General features: G+C 41.3%; 1 protein-coding gene across 6 annotated transcripts in view; it reads right to left on the bottom strand.

The window, feature by feature from the left end:
* Positions 1 to 21797, bottom strand: part of CDADC1 (cytidine and dCMP deaminase domain containing 1) — an 86814-nt gene extending 65017 nt beyond the window's left edge. For 3 of the 6 annotated variants that reach the window (XM_079779620.1, XM_079779615.1, XM_079779619.1), the window contains exons 1-3: positions 21615 to 21797; positions 20788 to 20885; positions 10258 to 10332 (exon numbers count right to left, since the gene is read on the bottom strand). In XM_079779620.1, the coding sequence (XP_079635746.1) occupies positions 10258 to 10332; positions 20788 to 20885; positions 21615 to 21678 (237 nt within the window). In that variant the 5' untranslated portion in view covers positions 21679 to 21797. Of the gene's footprint in view, positions 1 to 8638; positions 8798 to 10257; positions 10333 to 20787; positions 20886 to 21614 lie in introns of those variants that run through there. The other 3 variants (XM_079779616.1, XM_079779618.1, XM_079779617.1) reach the window with 3 other exon arrangements.
* Positions 21798 to 22095: the final 298 nt, after the last annotated feature.

The raw sequence follows: 22095 nt of genomic DNA, 5'->3' as shown, positions 1-22095 counted from the left end.
TCAAAGGATAAGAGAATCATGTATGTATGTATGTGTGTGTATATATATATATATATATATATATATATATATATATACACACACACACACACACCGAAGTGGCCAGATTATTATGATCGCTGAATGCATAATAATCTGGCCACTCAGTGTGTGTGTGTGTGTGTGTGTGTGTGTGTGTGTGTGTGTGTGTACATATATATATATATTAGAGGACCGGTGCAATGAATTTGTGCATGGGTGTGGTCCGGCCAGCCTGGCCAGGGGCGGGGGAACATGGGCGGTTGGCTGGCCTGCCTGCTGGTTGAACTCCTGGTCAAGGGGACAATATGCATATTAGCTTTTTATTATATAAGATATACGCTGATTGGCCAGATTATTATGCATTCAGAGATCATAATAATCTGGCCACTCAGTGTGTGTGTGTATGTGTGTGTGTGTGTATATATATATATACACATATATATATACATACACATACATATATTATATAATATATATATACATACATACACATATATATTATATATGTAATCTATGTATAATCTATATATAGATTATATGTATAATATAGATTATATATATATAATATAGATATATAGATATATATGCATACACACACACTAGTAGCCCTGTGCACGAATCCGTGCGCCAGTAGGTCACTGCCACCCTCCTGTAGCTCTCTGCCCGCTGCCCCGCCCTTCTGTAGATCCCCGCCCCCCCCCCCCCCCCCCCCGCATAGCTTGCTGCCCTGCCCCCTTATGTAGCTCTCCGCCTCCTGTTTGTAGTTCGCTGCCCCACCCTCCTGCAGATCTGTGACCCGGTCTTTACGCAGTCAGTCGTTACGCCTCACGGCGTAACAGATAATTAACATATTCCTCTCTTATTATATAGGATATATATATATATATATATATATATATATATATATATATATATGATTTCAGAGAGGAGGAAGGGAGGAGATAAAAACACCAATGAGAGAGAATCATTGATTGACAGTCTGCTGCATGCCCCCCACCAGGGATTGAGCCTGCAACCTGGACATGTGCCCTGACCCGTAATCAAACTATGACCTCCTGGCTCATAGGTAGACACTCAACCTCTGAGCTGTAATGGCCAGGCAAAAGAATCTTCTTTTTTATGGCTGCATAGCATTCCACTGTGTAAAATGTACCACAGGTTTTTAAATCCACTCTTCTACTGATGGGCACTTTGGGCTGTTTCCACATCTGAGCTATTGTAAATAGCTCTGCTAAAAACACAGGGGTGCCTACATTCTTTCTGATTGGTGTTTCGGGTTTCTTAGGATATATTCCTAGAATTGTGAACATTGGACAAATGGCAGTTCCATTTTTAATTTTTTGAGAAAAATCCATACTGTTTTCCATAGTGGATACACCAATCTGCATTCCCACCAGCAACATACTAGGGTTCCTTTTCTGCATATCCTCGCCAGAACTTGTCATTTGTTGATTTGTTAATGGTAGCCATTCGGGCAAGTGTGAGGCGATATGTCATTGTAGTGTTAATTTGCATCTCTATGATAATTAGTGCCTGTGAGCATTTTTTCCTATGTCTCTTGGCCATCTGAATATTCTCTTTGGAGAAGTATCTATTCAGGTCCTCTCCCCATTTTATAATTGGATTGTCTGTCTTCCTTTTCTTAAGTTGAGTTAGTTCTTTATATATTTTGGAAATCAACCGCTTATCAGATGTATCATTGGCAATTATGTCCTCCCATAGAATGGGATCCCATTTCATTGTGCTGATGGTTTCTTTTGTTGTGCAGAAGCTTTTTATTTTGATGTAGTCCCATTTTCCCCCCCTTTCTTTCCCTTGCCTGGGATTTTGCTGCCTATAGTTTCTTCTTGGAATTTTTAATATTTCACGAGTTACATTTAAGTCTTTTATCCATTTTGAGTTTATTCTTGTGTATGATGTAAGTTGGTGGTCTAGTTTTTTTGCATATACCTGTCCAATTTTGCCAACACCATTTATTTTTATTATTTTTGAAAAATCTTTATTGTTGAAAGTATTACATATTTCCCCCTCCCCTCCCATCGACCCCAGGCCCTCACCATCCCACTGTCTGTGTCCATGGGTTATGCATATATGTATACAAGGTCTTTGGTTGGTTACCTCCCACCCACCCACCCTCCTCTGCCTTCTCTCCGAATTTCTGCACTCTGTTCCATGCTTCCATGTCTCTGGAACCACTCCATTCATCAGTTTATTTTGTTAATTAAATTCCACATATGAGTGAGATCATGTGATACTTGTCTTTCTCCGACTTATTTCACTTAGCATCATACTATCCAGGTCCCTCCATGCTGTCTCAAAGAGCAACAGATTATTCTTTTTTACTGCTGCATAGTATTCCATGGCATACATGTACCTCAGCTTTTTTATCCATTCATCTACTAATGGGCAGTTGGGCTGTTTCCAGATCTTAGCTATTGTAAATTGTGCTGCTATGAACATAGGGGAGCATACATTCTTTATAACTGGTGTTTTGGGTTTCTTAGGATATATTCCTAGAAGTGGGATCACTGGGTCAAATGGAAGTTCCATATTTAATTTTTTTAGGAAACTGCATACTGTTTTCTATAGTGGATGCACCAGTCTGCATTCCCACCAGCGGTGTACTAAGATTCTCTTTTCTCCACATCCTTGCCAGCACTTGTCATTTGTTGATTTGTTGATGGTAGCCATTTTGACAGGGGTAAGGTGATACCTCATTGTCCTTTTAATTTTCATCTCTCTGATGATCAGTGACAGCATTTTTCATTTGTCTCTTGGCCAACATCATTTATTGAAGAGACTGTCTTTATTCCATTGTATGCTCTTGCCTTCTTTGTCCAATTTTTTAAAATATGTTTTTATTGACTTCAGAGAGGAAGGGATAGGGAGAGAGATAAAAACATTGAAGATGAGAGAGAATCATAGATTGGCTGCCTCCGGCATGCCCTCTATTTGAGGATCGAGCCCATAACTCAGGCATGTGCCCTGACCGGGAATCAAACAGTGACCTCCTGGTTCATGGGTTGAAGATCAATCACTGAGCCACACTGGCCGGGCTCCTTTGTCAAATATTAATTGAGAGTAATGGCTTGGGTTAATTTCTGGGTTCTCTGTTGTTCTATTGATCTATATGCCTGTTCTTGTGCCAGTACCAGGTTGTTTTGATTACAATGACTTTGTAGTTTAATTTGATATCTAGTATTGTGATCCCTCCTACTTTGTTCTTCTTTCTCAAGATTGCTGTGGCTAGTCAGGGTCTTTTTTGGTTCCATATAAATTTTTGGAGTATTTGTTCTGGTTCTGTGAAATATGTATTGGTATTTTAATAGGGATTGCATTGAATCTACAGATTCCCTTGGAGGTATGGAAATTTTAGTCCTTCTGGATGCTGGCTGGGGACTTCCTTCGTTCAGCGCTGCCCCCTGGTGGTCAGCACATGTCACAGCGAGCAATTGAACTCCTAGTCTCCCGGTCGAACTCCCGAGGGGACACTTTGCATATCAGCCTTTTATATATATAGATGTGATATGTCACATTTATTGATTTGTGAATATTATACCAGCCTTGACCCCCTTGGATAATCCCACTTGGTCATAGTGGATAATCTTTTTAATATATTGTTGGATTACATTTGCTAATATTTTGTTGAGGATTTCTTATGTATATTCATCAGGAATATTAGCCTGAAATTTTCTTTCTTTGTAGACGTCTTTATCTGGTTTTGGAATTAGGATAATGCTGGCCTCCTAAAAAGAGCTTGGGATTTTTTCCTCCTCTTGAATTTTTTGGAATAGTTTGAGGGGGATAAGTGTTAGTTCTGTTTTGAATCTTTGGTAAAACTCCCTTGTGAAGCCCTCCAGTCCAGGACATTTGTTTGCTGGGAGTTTGTCTTTTTATTTCTGCTTCAATTTCATTAGTTGTTCTTGGTCTATAAAGATTTTCTTATTCTTCCTGACTGAGTTTTGGAAGATAGTACGTTTCTAAGGATTTGTCCATTTTGCCCAGGTTGTCCAATTCGTTGGCATACAGTTATTGGTAATATTTTCTTACAAATCGTTGAATTTCTGTGGTATCAGTTGTTACTTCACATCTTTCGTTTCTGATTTTATTTATTTGGGTCCTCTCTCTGTTTCTTGATGAGTCTGGCTAGTGGGTCAATCTTGTTTATCATTTCCAAGAACCAGCTCTTGGTTTCATTGATCTTTTGTATTTTTTTTTTAAGTCTCTATGTCATTTAATTCCCCTATGATCTTCATTATATCATTCCTTCTACTTACTTGGGGCTTTTCTTCTTGTTCTTAATTCATTTAGTTGTAGGGTTAGATAGTTTATTAGAGAGTAGAGATTTTTCTTGTTCCTTGAGGTGGGCCCATAGTGCTATGAACTTTCTTCTCAGGGCTGCTTTTGCTGTGTCCCATAGATTTGGGGTTTTTGTGTGTTCATTTTCTTTTTCTTTTTTTTAATATATTTGTATTGATTTCAGAGAGGAAGGAAGTAGGAAAGAGAGATAGAAACATCAATGATCACAGAGAATCATTAATCGGCTGCCTCCTGCATGCCCCCTACTGGGGATCAAGCCCGCAACCCCAGGTATGTGACCTGACCGGGAATCGAACCCTGACTTCCTGGTTCATAGGTTGACCACTGAGCCACACCAGTTGGGCTATGTGTTCATTTTCATTTTCTCCCAGGAAATTTTGATTTTCTTCTTTGATCTCAGTGGTAACCCATTCATTGTTTAATAACATGCTATTTAGACTCCATGTGTTTGAAAATTTTTGAGTTTTTTTTTATTGTAGTTTATTTCAAGTTTCATGCCATTGTGGTCCAAGAAAATGCTTCATATGAGTTCAATCTTTTTGAAATTGTAGAGACTAGTCTGTGGTCTATTTTTGAGAATGTCCCATGCGCACTTGAGATGAATTCTGCAGCTTTGGGGTAAAATGTTCTGTAAATGTCAATTAAATCCATCTGATCTAGTATGCTATTTAGAGTCACTATTTCCTTGTTGATTTGTCAGGAAGGTCTATCCAGTGAAGCCAGTGGGGTGTTGAAGGCCCCTATTATGACTGTAGTCCTGTTGATCTCTCTGTTAAAGTTCTCCAAGACTTTATTTATATATTTAGATTCTCCTATATTGGGGTGCATGTACATTTACAAGGGTTATATCTTGTTGTTGGATTGATCCCTTTAGTATTAGGTAATGACCTTCCTTGTCTCTTGTTATGGCCTTCACTTTAAAATCTATTTTGTCAGATATAAGTATTGCTACCACTCACCCCCTTTTTTTCCATTTCTATTGGCATGGGAAATTTTTTTCTATCCCTTCACTTTCATCCTGAGTGAGTCTTTTGTTCTGATGTGGGCCTCTTGTAGACAGCATATGTATGGGTCATATTTTCTTATCCATTCTGCTACCCTATGTCTTTTGATTGGAACATTTAATCCATTTACATTTAAGGTTATTATGGCTAGGTATTTATTGCCATTTTTATTATATACACCTATATTTCTCTATATATACATTTCTTCTTATCATTACAGCAGTCCCTTTAACATTTCATTTAATGTTGGTTTGGTGGTAATAAACTACTTTAACCTTTTTTTTTTTTTTATCTGGGAAGCTTTTTATTTCACCATCTATTTTGAATGATAGACTTGCTGCATAGAGTACTCTTGGTTTCAGATCCTTGCTTTTCATTATCTTGAATACTTCAGCTATTCCTTTCTGGCCTATAGAGTTTCTGTTGAGAAACCAGCTGACAGCCTTATGGGAGTTTATTTGAAGGTAACAAATTGATTTTCTCTTGCTGCCTTTAAGATTCTTTTTGTCTTTAATTTTTTGCATTTTAATTATGATGTGTCTCTTTAGGGCCTGGGTCTCTTTAGGTTCTTTTTGCTTGAGACTCTCTATACTTCCTAAACTTGTGTGACTTTTTCCTTCACCAGGTTAGGGAAGTTTTCTACCATTATTTCTTCAAAGACTTTCTCCATTCCTTGCTCACTTTCTTCTCCTTCTGGCCTCCTATTATGCAAATATTGTTACATTTCATGTTATCCCATAGCTCCCTTAAGTTGTCCTCCTGTTTTTTTGTTTTTATATTTTTATTGCTTTCAGAGAGGGAGAGGGAGAGAGATAGAAACATCAATGATAAGAGAGAATCATTGATCAGCTACCTCCTGCACACCCGCTACTGGGATCAAACCCGCAACCCAGGCATGTGTCTTTGACTGGAATCAAACCCAGGACCCTTCAGTCTGCAGGCCAATGCTCTATCCACTGAGCCAAACCAGCTAGGGCTGTCCTCCTGTTATTTAATTGTATTTTTCTTTTTGATTCTCTGAGTGATTTTTTTCTACCCTGTCATCCAATTCACTGATCCAATCCTTGGCTTCCCCTAATCTGCTGTGTATTCCTTCCAATGTGTTCTTTTTCTTTTTCATTTTATTTATTAAGTTGATTGCAGTGACATTGGTCAACATGAACATATAGGCTTTATGTGTAGGTTTCTATGCCAATGTGTTATTAGTGCTGTCATCATATATGACTGGTCTTTTTTCATAGTTACTATGAAAATTTCTTCAACGGGGTAGGGCAACTGCCTTCCCCCAGGAATAAACCGCCTACGTAGCAAAGATCTGTGGAGAAAGATGTCCTCTGCAGTGTGAGGGAATGACTCAGCACAGGCGAGTGGAGTGGCTGCCTTCCGAGCTCCAACCCTAGAGCCCGCAACCGTGGACTCTCCTCACAGAGGTCCAGTCCACTCTGCCCTCCCTCAGTCAGCACAATGTGAACGGCTGCACATGAAATTTTGTGCACTGGCACTTTCACAGGGTGCCTGCATTTCCAGCCATCTCTGGCTACCAGAGAGCAACCCTGCTGCTTTTCACAGCCAGATGTTCTGTGGGCACTTTCTCAGTTCTGGCCTCTGGGCTGGGGAGTCCAGTTTGGGTTTTAGACCTTAGAATTCTCAGTGGGAACTTCCCACAGCTGAGATATCCCTCCGGACCTTTAGCTACTGCCTGTGGGAGCCCGTCCAGCCCTTTTGCATCTCTGCACTTCCTGCCAGTCTCTATGCAGTCTCCACTTTCTGTCCTTGGTTATCAGGGTTCTCTCCAGCTGGTCTTCAGTTTATTTTTCAGGGTGGTTTTTCTCTATTTTAGTTGTATTAACAGTTTGGTCCTGGACGAATGTCAGTGTAGCTTCCACTTATGACACCACCATTTTTAATCCTCTCTGGTGTATTCTTCATTTCTACTATGTCATTCTTCATTTCTGACTGGTTGCTTTTCATAATTTCTATATTTTGTTTATGCTGTTGAGCATCCTTATAATCATTACTCTGAACTCTATAGCTGATAGACTGCTTATATCCATTTCACTTAGTTCTTCTGGAGAATTCTCTTGTTCTTTCATTTGGGGATTGTTTCTTTGTCTCCCCATTTTGTTTCTCTGTACTAGGTTAATCTGCTATGACTCCCAGTCTTGGTAGGGTGGCCTTATGCAGTAGGTGATCTGTATAAACCAGTAGTGAAGTCTCCCCGATCACCAGACCTGGGTGCTCTAATGTCCCTTGTGTGGGCTCTCCTGTTGTACTTGAATCTTGATTGCTATTGTCTCATTCATTGTGGGCTCAACCCTCAGGCTGGCTGAGAGTGAGGCTCAATTCCCAACACAGCACACAGACTGCTGTGCAGGTGCTTATCACATGAAGCAGAATTCACCTCAGCAGTGTTTGGAGCCTGCCAATATCTCCCTGTTGATATGCTGCTTATGAAGCTTTTTAGATCCTGCTATGTTGTCTGAAGCTGACCACTGGGTTTATTGGTTTTGGACCTCTTCATCAAAGTGTCTCTGGTACAGGCCAATGTCAGACACTGTTTGTGACTAGCCCTGAGTACCCTATTTGAAGCTATCAGTGATCTACAACTTGTGATTCCCTCTGCTGGGGCTGGGTGCATTTGGAAAGGACCAAGATGCACACTAAGGTCTACTTTTGCTAGCCCCAGGTCCCAAAGCAGATCCAGCACAGATTCAAAGCACCCAGAGGTCTGCCCCTGCCTGCAGGTTGATTGTTAGTCTCAGTCACTTAGTGAACCTCACGTTGCAGACCACAGGGTATGGTGAGGGTTTCCAATGGGTGGGGCAATTGCTTCCCCCAGGCTAGAACTGCCTGGGTAGTCAAGTTCTGCATGAGAAAGATGGCCTCTGCAGTATGGGGGAATGACTCAGCACAGGGATCCAGGCGGCTGTCCTTTCAACTCTGTACCCTGAGCCACCAACCCCAAATTCTCCTCACACAGCTCCTGTCGACTGTCCTCCCTCTGCTGAAGTCCAAGGTAAGTGGCTGCACATAAAATTTGTGCATTGGCCCTTTAAGAGGGTGCCTGCTTTTCCAGCCATCTCTCCCTGGTAGACAGAAGCCCCATGGCTTTTCACAGACAGATGCTATGTGGGCACCTTTCCCAGTTCTGGTCCTCTGGGCTGGGGAGCCTGGTTGGGGGTTTAGACCCCAAACTTCTCAGGGGGAACTCCCCACAGCTGAGATATCCCTCCCGAACTCAACTGCTGCCTGCGGGAGCCCAGCCAGCCCTCTCGCACCTCCACAATTCCTACCAGTCTCGATGTGGCCTCCTCTTTACATCTTTGGTGATAAGGGTTCTCTTCAGCTAGGCTTCAGTTGGTTATTCAGAATGATTTTTTCTATACTTTAGTTGTAATTCCAGTTTGGTCCTGGAGAATGTCAGTGTAGCTTCCACTTAATCCACTGCCATCTTGGAATCCTCTATTTATCACTTTTTTGTCTTTTTACCTCAGGGAAAAAAAATATTTTTTTTTCATTCTGTTTCTAGCTAAGGCCAAATATCAAGTTTGAGACAAAGATTTTTTTCCATCCCAAACTTAAAGCAAATAAAAGGCTACGTTGCATTCCATTTTGGCACTTTCACTTACTACAACTCGCAGAAACTCCCAGAAGACTAAATCTTTTGAGTGAATCACTATTCTGCCACCTGATTTTACTTCATCTCGCTGACATCTTGGCAAGTCATCTATTAGCCCTAGTCACAGCGTTTTATATTAACACATAGACAAAAGAGGGCAGTCTGTTTTGTATATGAACTTAAAAATGGTGAGTCACTACTTTTTACCTTTGCTTTTCTTATAATAAAATACATCTAAATATTCTGAGACAAATTATTTCTATACTTTGTTGGGAATTTTAGAAAATCCCAGGAATGTACATCAGAATCATCAAGGTAAGTTTTTAAAAAATATACTTTTTTCCCCCACTCCATATCCGATGAATCAGGATCTCTCTGGAAAATGCAAAAGATTAAATAACAAGGAAAAACTATGCAATGTTAAAAGGAACAGGTTCATCTTGTCAGGTCAGGGCTCTGATTTGACCCCACCTGGAAGCCAGTAAGTTAGCCTGCTACTGTTTCATGGATACTGGCAGAGACATGAAAGTCAGACAAAAGATTATATCATTCATAGCTAAGCAAGCAGCATGAGCATCATGTTTGTGATGGTTTCCCCTGCCCACAAATCCCATGTGGGTCAGGCAGAACAGCCTAGATAGATTCCTGGACATAAAGTAGATTATGTTATAGGAAAGGAACACTGAGCTTGGAAATTCTATTGCTTTATCCAGACAGCAAGCAAACACACACTCTTGTACCAAGAGGGAGACATTACCTCAACCCTCAAGGTTGCTTGTTACAAATGCAACTCCTAGAAATAACCGAGGTAAAGAGCAGTTTGGGCCTTGAATTCTTTAAACCAGCAAGATGTTGGAATTTGAAAGAACCATGGAAGCGTCTCAAAACATGAACTAATATAAGTTAAAGGTGGAAATTTTTTTAAAAAAGGAAGATGTAGGAGCATACTATAGAAAATGTTTTTTGGTTTTGTTTTTTACAAAATAGACATGTATAATCCTGTAAATACACAAAACATTTTTAGAAGAGTATACAAGAAACTCCTTTGGAAGTGGGAATAGGGAATTTGAGTATAAGAGGAAGTTTTATTCTACTTTAGACCATTCCTTTTGCTTGATTATGAATATATATATATATATATATATATATATATATATATATGTGTGTGTGTGTGTGTGTGTGGATAGATAGATAGATAGATAGATAGATATGTGGATAGATAGATAGATAGATAGATAGATAGATAGATAGATAGATATGTGTGTGTCTTGTTTAGAAATCATAAAAATTCACCTGTTTTTTGTCAGTAGATACTCTGGTCATCTCTTCATTATCTCCTAAGTGTCCACGCTTTCCCTCTTCCTTTTCCTAATTAAAAGCAGATTAAAGGGGGGGTTAGTACATAAGATGTATGATTAATTCTATATGTTCTATTTAAAAGCCAGTTTCCTTGGCTTTGGAACATTCTTTTTTTTTTTTTTTAATGGGTGAAACTCTGCATTGACTTCCTGCTTTGTTCAGGTTCATGTTCAGACTACTTAACCTAATAAACTAGGCCTTTTTATTCTGGCCCCTGCATACTTTTCCAAAATATTGAAGGACGGGAAATTGTAGTCAGAAAATAAAATTCTGTAGTTTAAAATTTTAGAGTTGGGACAGTTTTGAGCAATGGAAAAGTCCAGAGTATGGCCATGGCTAAGCAGGACTGAAGGGGAATAGTGGAAAATTAACTGGATTTGGGAAGAAACTACATAACAAAAGCATTAGATGTGGATTATAGTAGGTGGAATAATGATCACCCACAGGCCTTCCTGTCCCAATCCCTGAGCCTGTAGCTTTTAAGTTACCATGGCAAGGTTGCAGATGGAATCAAGGCTGCTAATTAATCTGACATTGAGATAAGGAGATTATCCTGGATTATGTGGGTGGGATTATGTGGGTAATAACAAGGGTCCTTAGCAGTGAGAGAGAAGCAGGAGAATCAGTGTCAGAGTGGTACAATATAAGACTTAACCTGGCCACTACTGGTTTTGAAAATGGAGGAAAGGGTCCATGATCCAAGGCATGTGGCAGTCTCTAAAGCTGAAAAAGGCAAGGAAACGGATTCTTCCAGAGCTTCTGAAGGAATGCAGCCTGCCAACATTTTGATTTTAGCCCAGAGAGACTCATTTCCGACTTCTGACCCCCAGAAATTTAAGATAATAAATGTGTGTTGTTTTAAGCCACCAACTCTGTGGTAATTTGTTACAGCAGCAACAGGACACTAATGCAGAGATGTCCATAAGTCTCCTCTAAAAGTAAGATAGTAGAAAGTTTAGAGGCCTGGCCAGTGTAGCTCAGTGGTTGAGTGCCGACCTATGAACCAGGAGGTCACTGTTCCATTCCCGGTCATGGCATATGCCTGGTTGCAGGTTTATTCCCCCGTGTGGGACGTGAAGGAGGTAGCCAATCAAGGATTCTCTCTCATCATTAATGTTTCTATCTCTCTCTCCCTCTCCATTCCTTTTTGAAATCAATAAAAATATATTTTAAAAAAAAGAAAGTTTTGAGCCAGGGACCAAACTCCTTTATTTATAAATCAATTCAACAAATATTTATTGAACCCTTGCTATGTGTCAGCCACAGACCTAGCTGCTCAGAGCGCAGCCCTTACAGAGCTTATGATTTATGAATACAGGTACTGACTATGAAGTGAATAGATAATTAAGCCAGTGTGATAAAGCAGAATTCTGTGAGCCCCAAAGTAGGGGATATGTGTAATAAATTGGAGAAAGTTTGAAAGTTGGAATGGCAAGCTTGGTAAACATTAACATCTTAGTCTATGAAACAAATGATGGGTGCTAGAAAAGGAATGGCATCTAAGAAGTTTACAAGAAAAGCCATGAGCTGGGAATGGGGTTTGTGTTCACACAGGACAGAAAGCGGAAGTGATGATATTGGTAGTGAAATGTGGGGGGTGTGGATGGTAGTAGTAGTGATGATTATACGAGTGATAATAATAAAAGTACCTAACATTTGCTGCGTGTGTACCACATACCAAGCCCTATATCATCTCATTTAATCCTCACAACTTTACAAAGTAGCTACTATTGCTCCCATTTTACAAATGAAAAAATTGTGACTGAGAGAGATTAAATAACTTGAACATAGTCACACAGCTAATAAATAGATAACCCAGGATCTGTGCCCCAAATCCATTCTCTTAATCATTATGCTACACTGATTCTGTTCTGGAAAAGTACAGTAAGACCATTAATAATGAAAACAGGATGGCAGAAGACAAAATGGGAAGAGATGGGAGAAAGGGACAATATGAATTATGCAGAGAGAAAAATGAGAACAATGCAGTTATTCTAATTCTTACACTAAAGTAATAATCAGGTAACTTAAATACTCTAACTTAACTAAAATGAAAAACTATGAATCAAAAGGAGAGATAATTATTTTCAAATGACAGCCATTTTCCACAGTGCTTGATTTCTATTCCAAACTTTTGTGTCTTCCCCTCCCCACCCCCCAGAAGTCTCATAAACAAAACTTTCTCTCCCATTCATTTATCTAGTTTTAGACTGGATTCTTCCTTTTTTTTTTTTTTTAATCCTCACCCAAGGATATGTTTTTTATTGATTTGAGAGAGAGAAACATCCATCGGTTGCCTCCCATACATGCCCTGACCAAGGATCGAACCCACAACCTTCAGGTGTTCAGGACAACGACTGAGCCACTGGCCAGGGCTGGACTGGATTCTTAAAAATTATTAGTTTTCATACTTGATATATACCTCACTGAAAATCCCCAAGGAGTATCCCCATATAGTATAGATATTTGACAACCTAGAAAATCTCGATATCAGCTATACTGTAGTTCACCTTTTATCAACAGGGGATATGTTCCAAGATCCCCAGTGGATGCCTGAATCCACAGATAGTACCGAACCCGGTATCTATTATGCTTTTTCCTAAACATACATACCTATGATAAACTTTATAAGTTAGGCAAAATAAGAGATTAATGACAATAATAAAATAGAAAAATTATAACTATATACTATAATAAAAATTATGTGAATATGGCATTAAGTAAAATAAGGGTTATTTGAACACAAGCACTGAACTACTGTGATAGTCGATCTAATAACTGAGATGGCTAAGTGGCTAACAGGCAGGTAACACGTAGCTTGGATTCACATCCAAGGCAGGATAGAGCAGGATGGCATGAGGTTTTATCACACTACTCATAACAGCATGCAATTTAAAGGTAGCCAATCAAGGATTCTCTCTCATCATTAATGTTTCTATCTCTCTCTCCCTCTCCATTCCTGAGCAATTTACTAGTATAAATTGTTTTCTTCTGGAATTTTCCATTTAATATTTTTGAGCTTGGGCTGACTATGGGTAATTGAAACTACACACAGCAAAACCATGGATAAAGGGTGACTACTGTATTTAGCAGTGTTTATTAGTTAGTAACACACTAAGGCTAATAAAAATTACAATTTAAACGTCTAGTAATAAGGGAACAGACATGGTACATTGATACAGTGGACTGTTATGCAATCATTAAAATGATAATAACATACTGATATATACACATACATATGTAGTATACTAATATATATAAAAAATTAAAATGAGATCTAATCTTGATATTTAAAAAAGCTTCTTCAAAATAAGTACTCGCTCTGGCTGGGTAGTTCAGTTGGTTAGAGCGTTGCCCCCATATGCCAAGGTTGTAGGTTCTATCCTGGGTCAGGGCACATACAAGAGGAAACCAGTGAGTCTATGAATAAGTGAACAACAACAAAATCGATGTTTCTCTCTCACACACACTCTTTCTCTCCCTCTCTCTCTCTAAAATCAATCAATAAAAAATTTTTAGAAATCAAAATTAGTACTCAATCTCTAATAAAGAGATTCAGAACATACCTCCCCAAGATGTGCCACTTTGGCACATAAATTATTCTGAGATGAAAGCAATCGAGACTCCCACGAGAAACTTTTACCTCACTCTTAAAGAATTTAAAATAGGGGCTTTGTCCATACTCAAGTTATCACCAGAAATAATTTATATGACCAATCCATAGGCAGGGCAAACTTCTATTTACTGAACATCTCTTATCATCCTAAGAATGACCTTCCTCCCCTCTGAAGACCCAAGGTGCCTTATGGCATCCTTCGCTGAGAATATCATATATACCTCATTTTCCTAAAACTCTCATGTATGTGGGGTTCTCATATATATGTAATTAGATTTGGTCATCTTCTCTTATTAACCTGTCTCATGTCTATTTGATGAGAACAGCTGAAAGAATGTAGAAGGGCAGAAGAAAGTTTCTACCTCCTTCACACTAACAAACCCAGCTTTTTATATGCATTTTTAAAAGTCTTAAATTCTTAAACATTTGTTTATAATCTGTTAAAAACAAATTTTATTTGCAAAAAATATATAAATAAATAAATAAAAACCCAAGAACTAACAGCCTGACTGAAAATCTTCTACTTACACAAAATAATAATAAGCTATCAAGAAGTAAAAAGAATAAAGGACTTTAAACCCATGAAGAAAATAAAGAGCTTTCTCAAAGCCATTAATGATATGTAGAGTCAAGGTGGAGGCTGGGGGAGTGGTTGACAAACAGGGAATCAAAATGCATAACATTATTAATAATGTTTTACTATTTATAAAACATTTCACATAGGAATTAGGAAACTATTCCAAGAGATATTTTATCATAAAAAGTAAATTCCCTGTATCCACACAGACCTTACACCCTTCACAAAAGTTAACTCAAAATGGATCATAGACCTAAATGTAAAACGCAAAACTATAAAACTTGAGAAGATAACATAGCAGAAAACCTAGATGACCTTGGTTATGACCATGACTTTTTAGATACAACACCAAAGGCATGATCCATGAAAAAAATCAATGATAACTTGGACTTCATTAAAATTATAAATTGTACTACAAAAGACAATATCAAGAGAATGAGAAGACAAGCCATAGACTGGGAGAAAATATTTGTAATAGACACATCTGATGAAAAATTATTATCCAAATATATGAACAACTCTTTAAACTCAACAACAAAACAAACAACCTGACTAAAATATAGGCCAAAGACCTTAACAGATATCTCACCAAATAAGAGATACAGATAGCAAGTGAAAGGATCCACCACATCATATATCATCAGGGAAATGCAAAAGAAAACAACCGTAAGATACCACTGCTAGTACATGCCTATTAGAATGGCCAAAATCCAGAACACTGACACCAAATGCTGAGGAGGATGTACAGCCACTTTGGAAGACAGTTTGGCGGTTCCTTACAAAACTATACATACTCTTCCCATACAATCCAGCAATCATGCTTCTTGGTATTTACCCTAAGAACATGAAAACTTATGTCCACACAAAATCTGTACACAGAAGTTTATAGCAGCTTCATTCATAATTGCCATAACCTGGAAGTAACCAAGATATCCTTCAGTAGGAGAATGGATAAATAAACTGTGGTACATCCAGACAACGGAATCTTATTCAGTGCTAAAAAGAAATGAGCTATGAAGTCATTAAAGGACATGAAGAAATCTAAAATACAAATTGCTAAGTCAGCAATTTTCAACAACTTTTGTCTCATGGCACACATAAACTAATTACTAAAATTCTGCAGCACACCAAAAAATATACTATCTTTTTTGCAGATCTGACAAAAAAAAGGTATAATTTTTATTCAGTCACACCAAACAGCAATTATTGTGTTGGCTGTTGTCATTTTTTAAAATATGTTTTTATTGATTTGAGAGAGAAAGGAAGGGGAAGGGAGAGAAACATCGATGAGAGAAAGAAACATCGATAAGCTGCCTCCTGCATGCCCACCAGGGATAAAGCCCCACAACCTGTGCATGCACCCTGACTGGGAATCGAACCAGCGACATTTTGATGTATGAGACAACATTAAACTGAGCCACACTGGCCAGGGCTGTTGTCATTTTTTAATTTGACAACCTAAGGCAAAAGAGGTCAGTGCCCTTGACTGAATAGTCAGATATTGCAGCACACCAGTTGAAAATCACTGTGCTAAGTGAAAGAAGCATGTCTGAAAAGACTACATATGGTGTGATTCACAACTATATGATATTCTGAGGAAGACACAACTATGGAGACAGTAACAAAAAACATCAGGGGCAATGGGTTGGAGAGGAATAAATAAGTGGAGCATAGAGAATTTGTAGGCCAATGAAAATACTCTGTATGATACCATATTGATGGATCAATGTCATTATATATGTGTCCAAGCCCATAGAATATACAACACCAAGAGTGAACCTTAATGTAAACTATAGAGTTTGAGTAATCATGATGTGTCAATGTTAGTTCATCAACTGTAACAAATGTTGGGGGGATGTGGATAATGGGGGAGGCTACCCATGTGCAGGAGTGTATGGAAAATCTATGTACTTTCCCCTCAATTTTGCTGTGAACCTAATAGTGTTCTCTGACAATAAAGTCTTAATTTAAAAATAGTAAATTCCCACCCAGTTGGTGTGGCTCAGTGGTTGAGCACTGACCCATGCACCAGGAGGTCACTGGTTCGATTCTCATTCAGGGCACATGCCCGGGTTTGTAGGCTTGATCCCCAGCAGGGGGCATGCAGGAGGCAGCTGATGGATGTTGATGTTTCTCTCTCATTGATGTTTCTCTCTCTCTCTCCCTCTCCCACTCCTCTCTCTCTATAATCAATAAAAAAACATTACTTTTAAAAATAGTAAATTCCCCCTGTTAAAATTCTTCAATTCAATGCCAGTATTTATAGGATAAAATCTGAACTTCCTTGCAAGGTATACAAATGGTTTTTTATGATGCGATTCCCATATACCTTTCCAAGCTCATCTTCAGTATCTTCCCTCCGAGACAGCATAGGGACTTGGGCTGGGACTGGAGAATACCAGGTGCCCAGGAAGCCAAGATCAGTTAGTCAGAAAAAAACTTGGGATGAGCTGACCCCAAAAATGTCACCACTCCTCCACTCGCTTCCCAAAAATGCAGAGGTAGCTGATTTTATCTCCCTTCTTACTACCTGCTTAAACTACTGACCTGCATGCACAGCTGATCAAGGTTTGACCACTATACGACTTCCCTAGGGTGGTGGTAAAGAGCAGAATACCATCTCACCCACAGAGGGCAGGCATGGACATAGTTACCAGGAACACAGCTGGAAAAGGAAGTCACCTAAGCCCTAAAATGGAAAATTCCAAAAGCCTACCTTTTTCAAAAAGCCCACCTTTTTACACAAGCCTGCTTTGTCCCCAGCTTACAAAAGGAGCCAAGCAGAGCTCCCCCACACCAAACCCCAGTCAGTTCAGAGGACCTTCCTTTCCTTTGTGTTGTCCCCTGGTCCTTAAGGATAAGTTTCATATAATCTGTCTGGAAATTTCCTTTTGATTTCTAGCTTGGGGAATCCAAGAACCCCAACGCTGATAAGAACTCCACCCACTTCACCTTCTGACATGTGAACCACCAATTCTCACTCCTCCAAGCTTGTCCATTTCGAGTCTCTTGGCTTGGCAAATGTAGAAGAGAGACTAATCCATGACATGTCTGCTGTCTGTCCTGCAAGCTGGACCTAGGCCAGAACAGGGGTTCTGAAATCCCCCTTAGAGACTGCCTGATGGGAACTCATGTTCATTTTGACGTAAGTATCCCTCCCCTGCCTTCTGCTATGTGCTGGTTCCTGGAACAGGTTGTTGTCCTGACCAAACATGTAATTTCCATACCTGGTAGCATTCACCTACTTGTACCCATGACTATCACCCCTTTACCTCATATAATTCTCTGGCACCTGCCAAGTAAAGTAGCCAGGGGACTAATTTTGTAGTGCAGTTGCCCAAGACATGTATGTTTCCCTTAATAAACTCTACTAGTTACCAGACTGGACTAACCAGCCTCTTTCTTCAGTCTTTTCCTGCTCTCCACTTCCAGAGGTAGATTTTCAGTCTCAGGTTTTCATTAGGTCTGCATGTATGAACAGTAACACCCTACTTACTCTTCATGTCTCAGTACAAATGCAACCGGCCCTGTGAATCCTTCCCTCACTTCCCTATTTAGAGCCCGCCCCCCTCTTCAGTCTTGGTAGCATGTCTGCTGGCAGTTTGTACTTGACTCCACCATCTAATTGTACCCTAACTGTTTAAATCACTAGTATTTGTCCCTATTAGAAAGTAAGGACTATGTTCTATTCTTTCTGTATCTCCAGTGCCAAATATACAACTTCATCCACAGTAAAAAAGACATCAAAAAAGCCCGACCAGTGTGGCTCAGTGGTTGAGTGTCAACCTATGAATCAAGAGGTCACAGTTCAATTCCTGGTCAGGGTACATGCCTGAGTTGTGGGCTTTTTCCCAAGTGGGGGCAGGAGTCAGCCGATCAACGATACTCCCTCATCATTGATGTTTATATCTCTCTCCCTCTCCCTTCTTCTCTGAAATAAGTAAAAAATTTTTTTCAAAAGAAAATGAAGATGGGTATGAATGATCTCATAAGAGTACTGCGGGAATTTAAGGATTTGCAAGTCTTTCTGTGGAAAACCTGAAGCAACCTTTAGCAGAATTATTGGCAAGTCAGAAACTTCAATAAGCATGTGCAGAACACAATAATAATTTTATAAGAGGGGAGGATAAACCTTATGCTTAAGAAAAGGTTGAAGGAAAGCACCAAAATGTTAAAACTAATGTGGTTAGAACTGTGAGAAATTGTAATCTCCCCGCTTTTCCTCTGTTTCCAGAAATGTTTTGAATACTTAACTTGACCTATACTATTTCCATAATGACTGTGGCTCCTTAAAAATTAATGACAACATTCTAAACTTCCAAACCTACCAAACCAAAAAGGTGAGAACCATACAACTCCATACATAGAGGAAATTGATGAGAACATAGCACTCTGCCATACTCGGGGTAGGAGAAAGAAAAGATGGAGGCTGTATATACTTCTAACACATTGGCTTATATGATTACTAGAGGCCCAGTGCACGAATTTGTGCACAGGTGGGATTCCTCAGCCTGGCTGGCAATCGGAGCCAATCAGGGGGGTAAGGAGGTAGGGGGGTGCCCGATTGGCCAGGGGGAGGGACCGCAGGAGGTTGGTCGGCTGCAGGAGGTTGGCTGTGGGAGCACACTGACCAGCAGGGAGCAGCTCCTGCTTTGAGCATCTGTCCCCTGGTGGTCAGTGCATGTCATAGAGACCGGTCACTTAGGCTTTTATATATACTGTATAGACTAGTGGCCCGGTGCATGAAATTTGTGCACGGGGGGAGAGAGGGTTTCCTCTCAGCCCAGTCTGCACCCTCTCCAATTGGGGACCCCTGCGGGGATGTCCAACTGCCAGATCAGGCCTAAACCAGCAGTCAGACATCCCTCTCGCAATCTGGGACCGCTGGCTCCTAACCGCTCACCTGCCTGCCTGCCTGATTGCCCCTAACTGCCTCTGCCTGATGGCCCCTACCCCTCTGCCTGCCTGCCTGCCTGATTGCCCCTAACCTCTCTGCCTGCCTGCTCGCCCCCAACTGCCCTCCCCTGCTGGCCTGATCGCCCCTAACTGCCTCTGCCTCGGCCCCCACCACCACGGCTTTGTCCAGAAGGAAGTCGAACATCCAGAAGATGGCCGGTCGACCCGGTCTGATTAGTATATTACCCTTTTATTAGTATAGATAGAGTATATAGGATAAGATTGCTTAAATGGGGGGGGGGGGGCTTTTTCAGGAGGAGGTGATGCTCTTGGCAGACAAAAATACATAATACGTATATCTGGACTGATAGCCAGCCATATGCACTATACTGCCAAACCGGTCATTAAAAATTGAACCACTTTCTCACATCCTTACACCAAACAGCTATTGCCCTTAAAACCCCTCCTCAGCCCCCACCTTAAGTTCTGCCTTTGCAGTTCACCCAGATCAGGTTCTGATTGGTTTGTTTCTATGCCAGTCAGCGTCAAAAGCTCCGCCTCCTAAGCGGCCATTGGCTCCTCACAGTTCACCTAGATTTGGTTCTGATTGGTTGGTTTCTATGCCAGTCAGCATCTCTGGGCCTATCTCCAGGCCTGGTCAGAGAGGCGGGGCTGATCAGCAGCCCCCTCAGAGGCCTGGAGAGAAAGAGAGAGGCAAGGGCTGATCAACAGCTGCCATGGAGGCTGCGGATCAGACCTTGCTTCTCTCTCCAGGCCTCTCTCAGGGCCTGATCCGCAGCCCCCTGGCCAGTCAGTGCTGGGTCACCATGCTGACAGCGGTGGCAATCAGTGCTGGGTCGCCAGATCCTGGGTTTTTATATATTAGGATTCTTACAATATATTTCTAACCTGTTTTGATCATCTCTTTGGAGATCCAAAATAAGAGACTACTTAAACGGGACAATAGCATTCTTCAATTACCTTTTACAATAGTAGATGCTAAGGGTTATGCCACGTAAAATAAGGCATGGTCTCTATCTTCAAGTAATTTAGTTTGGTGGGAGAGGGGAACTACCCAGATGAAATGGGAACAGTATACAATTGAGTGATGAATTATGTGGTATAGACAATAACTGGCCAAATCAACATACCTGTTAAGCATGGCATAGTCAGAAACAGTAATTGTTCTATTTTTAGATTGGAAAGATGAGCTGTTAGAGCTACAAGTTACAAATGTCACACTAAATCATAAAGATATTTTGCAAATTGTAAGGTTTTTTTAGTTTGTTTTTAAGTGCGACAGAAACTGGAGCATATCAAATTTGAGATCATAGCTTTTCTAAATGGTTGGAATTATCTAAGTAAAAAAATATACCTGAGATTTTTGTCTTTGGCCTTCGACTGCTGGGAAGAGCTCCATCCAGAGACTGAGCAGGGTGAAAAGGTTGACTTTAGAAAGCCTTGGTATTTGACCTACAAAAGAGAGGGCAGGCACTTTAAAATGTTGCTGATGAAAGTATGAACTAAGCTCAATGCCACTTGGGTGCCTGACGCTTTCTCTCAACTGCTTTAGCAGGAGGAAAGGAAAAATAAGAGGACAAGAGAATCAACGTGGTTTCTTAGCAGGAAACAGGCCACCATCTCACTTGAGGTGACCTCCCCCAGCACTTTCCAAACTTGGAGCCTCTTTCTCCAGCCCGCACACAGCTGGGGGCGGGGGTGCTAGCTATGGGAACGATCCAAAGGAAGTTATGAAAAGTCCTAGCATCTAATGCCATCGTGCAGCAAGCTTTTCTTTGGACTGTGGTGTTGCAGCAAGGGCAGTGGTTACAACCTGGTACCGAACATGCGATGATCTTTGAGGGTAAAGCAGTTGAAATATAGGAAAGTGTGACATGTGTTTAATTTGGAAATCAAGTCAAAAGCACGGCTTGGGAATTTTCAGGCGCGTCATTCCCGGAGGTCCCAGTGCTGGGTACAGGGGGGAACAGTAACGGAGGGAGGGAGGTGAGTGCATGACTTCCGAGGCAGACGCAGCCAGGCCGGGGAGCCCGCCGACCCAAGCAGGGGCCGCCTACGAGGGCCGGAGACACCCAGGGGCGGCACTGCAGCGGGAGGAGGGCCGGGGACCCGGAGCGGACCGGCCACGGAAACGCGGGGCAGAGCGAAACGCCGCGGCGGTGGCGCGGGGCCGCCACTCACCGGTCATGCTGTCAGTCTGGGTGCTGACTGACCGCCCGGGCCCCGTGATCTCCAGGTTTTGCATCTGCCCCGCTTCTCTCAGCCCAGCGGCCGCCGCAGCCCGGGAGACCGCTCGCGGTTAGGCATGATCTCGGCGCCACATACTCCACCTCCGCCTCCTCCTCCGCCCCGGCGCGGCGCCGCAGACGCCAGCTCGCAGCAGCCGGATGACGTAACGCCGACTGCCACTTCGGGCGCCTCTGTGACGTCAGAGCAAGGCGGGGACACCGGGGCGCGGGGCTGCCCCTCCGGTGCCGGCCGGGTGGGTCGGAAGCACGAAGCCATAACCCCTTTGAGGCCGGCTTGTGGCTCTTCGGTATGTGGCTGCCTTGGTTGGTTTTAACAAAGGAAGGTTGCCTGAGGGTGTCTTGGTTTGAAGTCGCAGGTTGCGTAGAGCCTGCGTCGTGAGCCGAGCTCAGGCTTGAGACCTGGGATCAGAGAG

Source organism: Cnephaeus nilssonii (assembly GCF_951640355.1).
Source record: "Cnephaeus nilssonii genome assembly, chromosome: 8".
Classification (NCBI taxonomy): Eukaryota; Metazoa; Chordata; class Mammalia; order Chiroptera; family Vespertilionidae; genus Cnephaeus; species Cnephaeus nilssonii.
The sequence above is the reverse complement of the archived record's forward strand: the minus strand, read 5'-3'. Positions and strand labels throughout refer to the sequence as shown.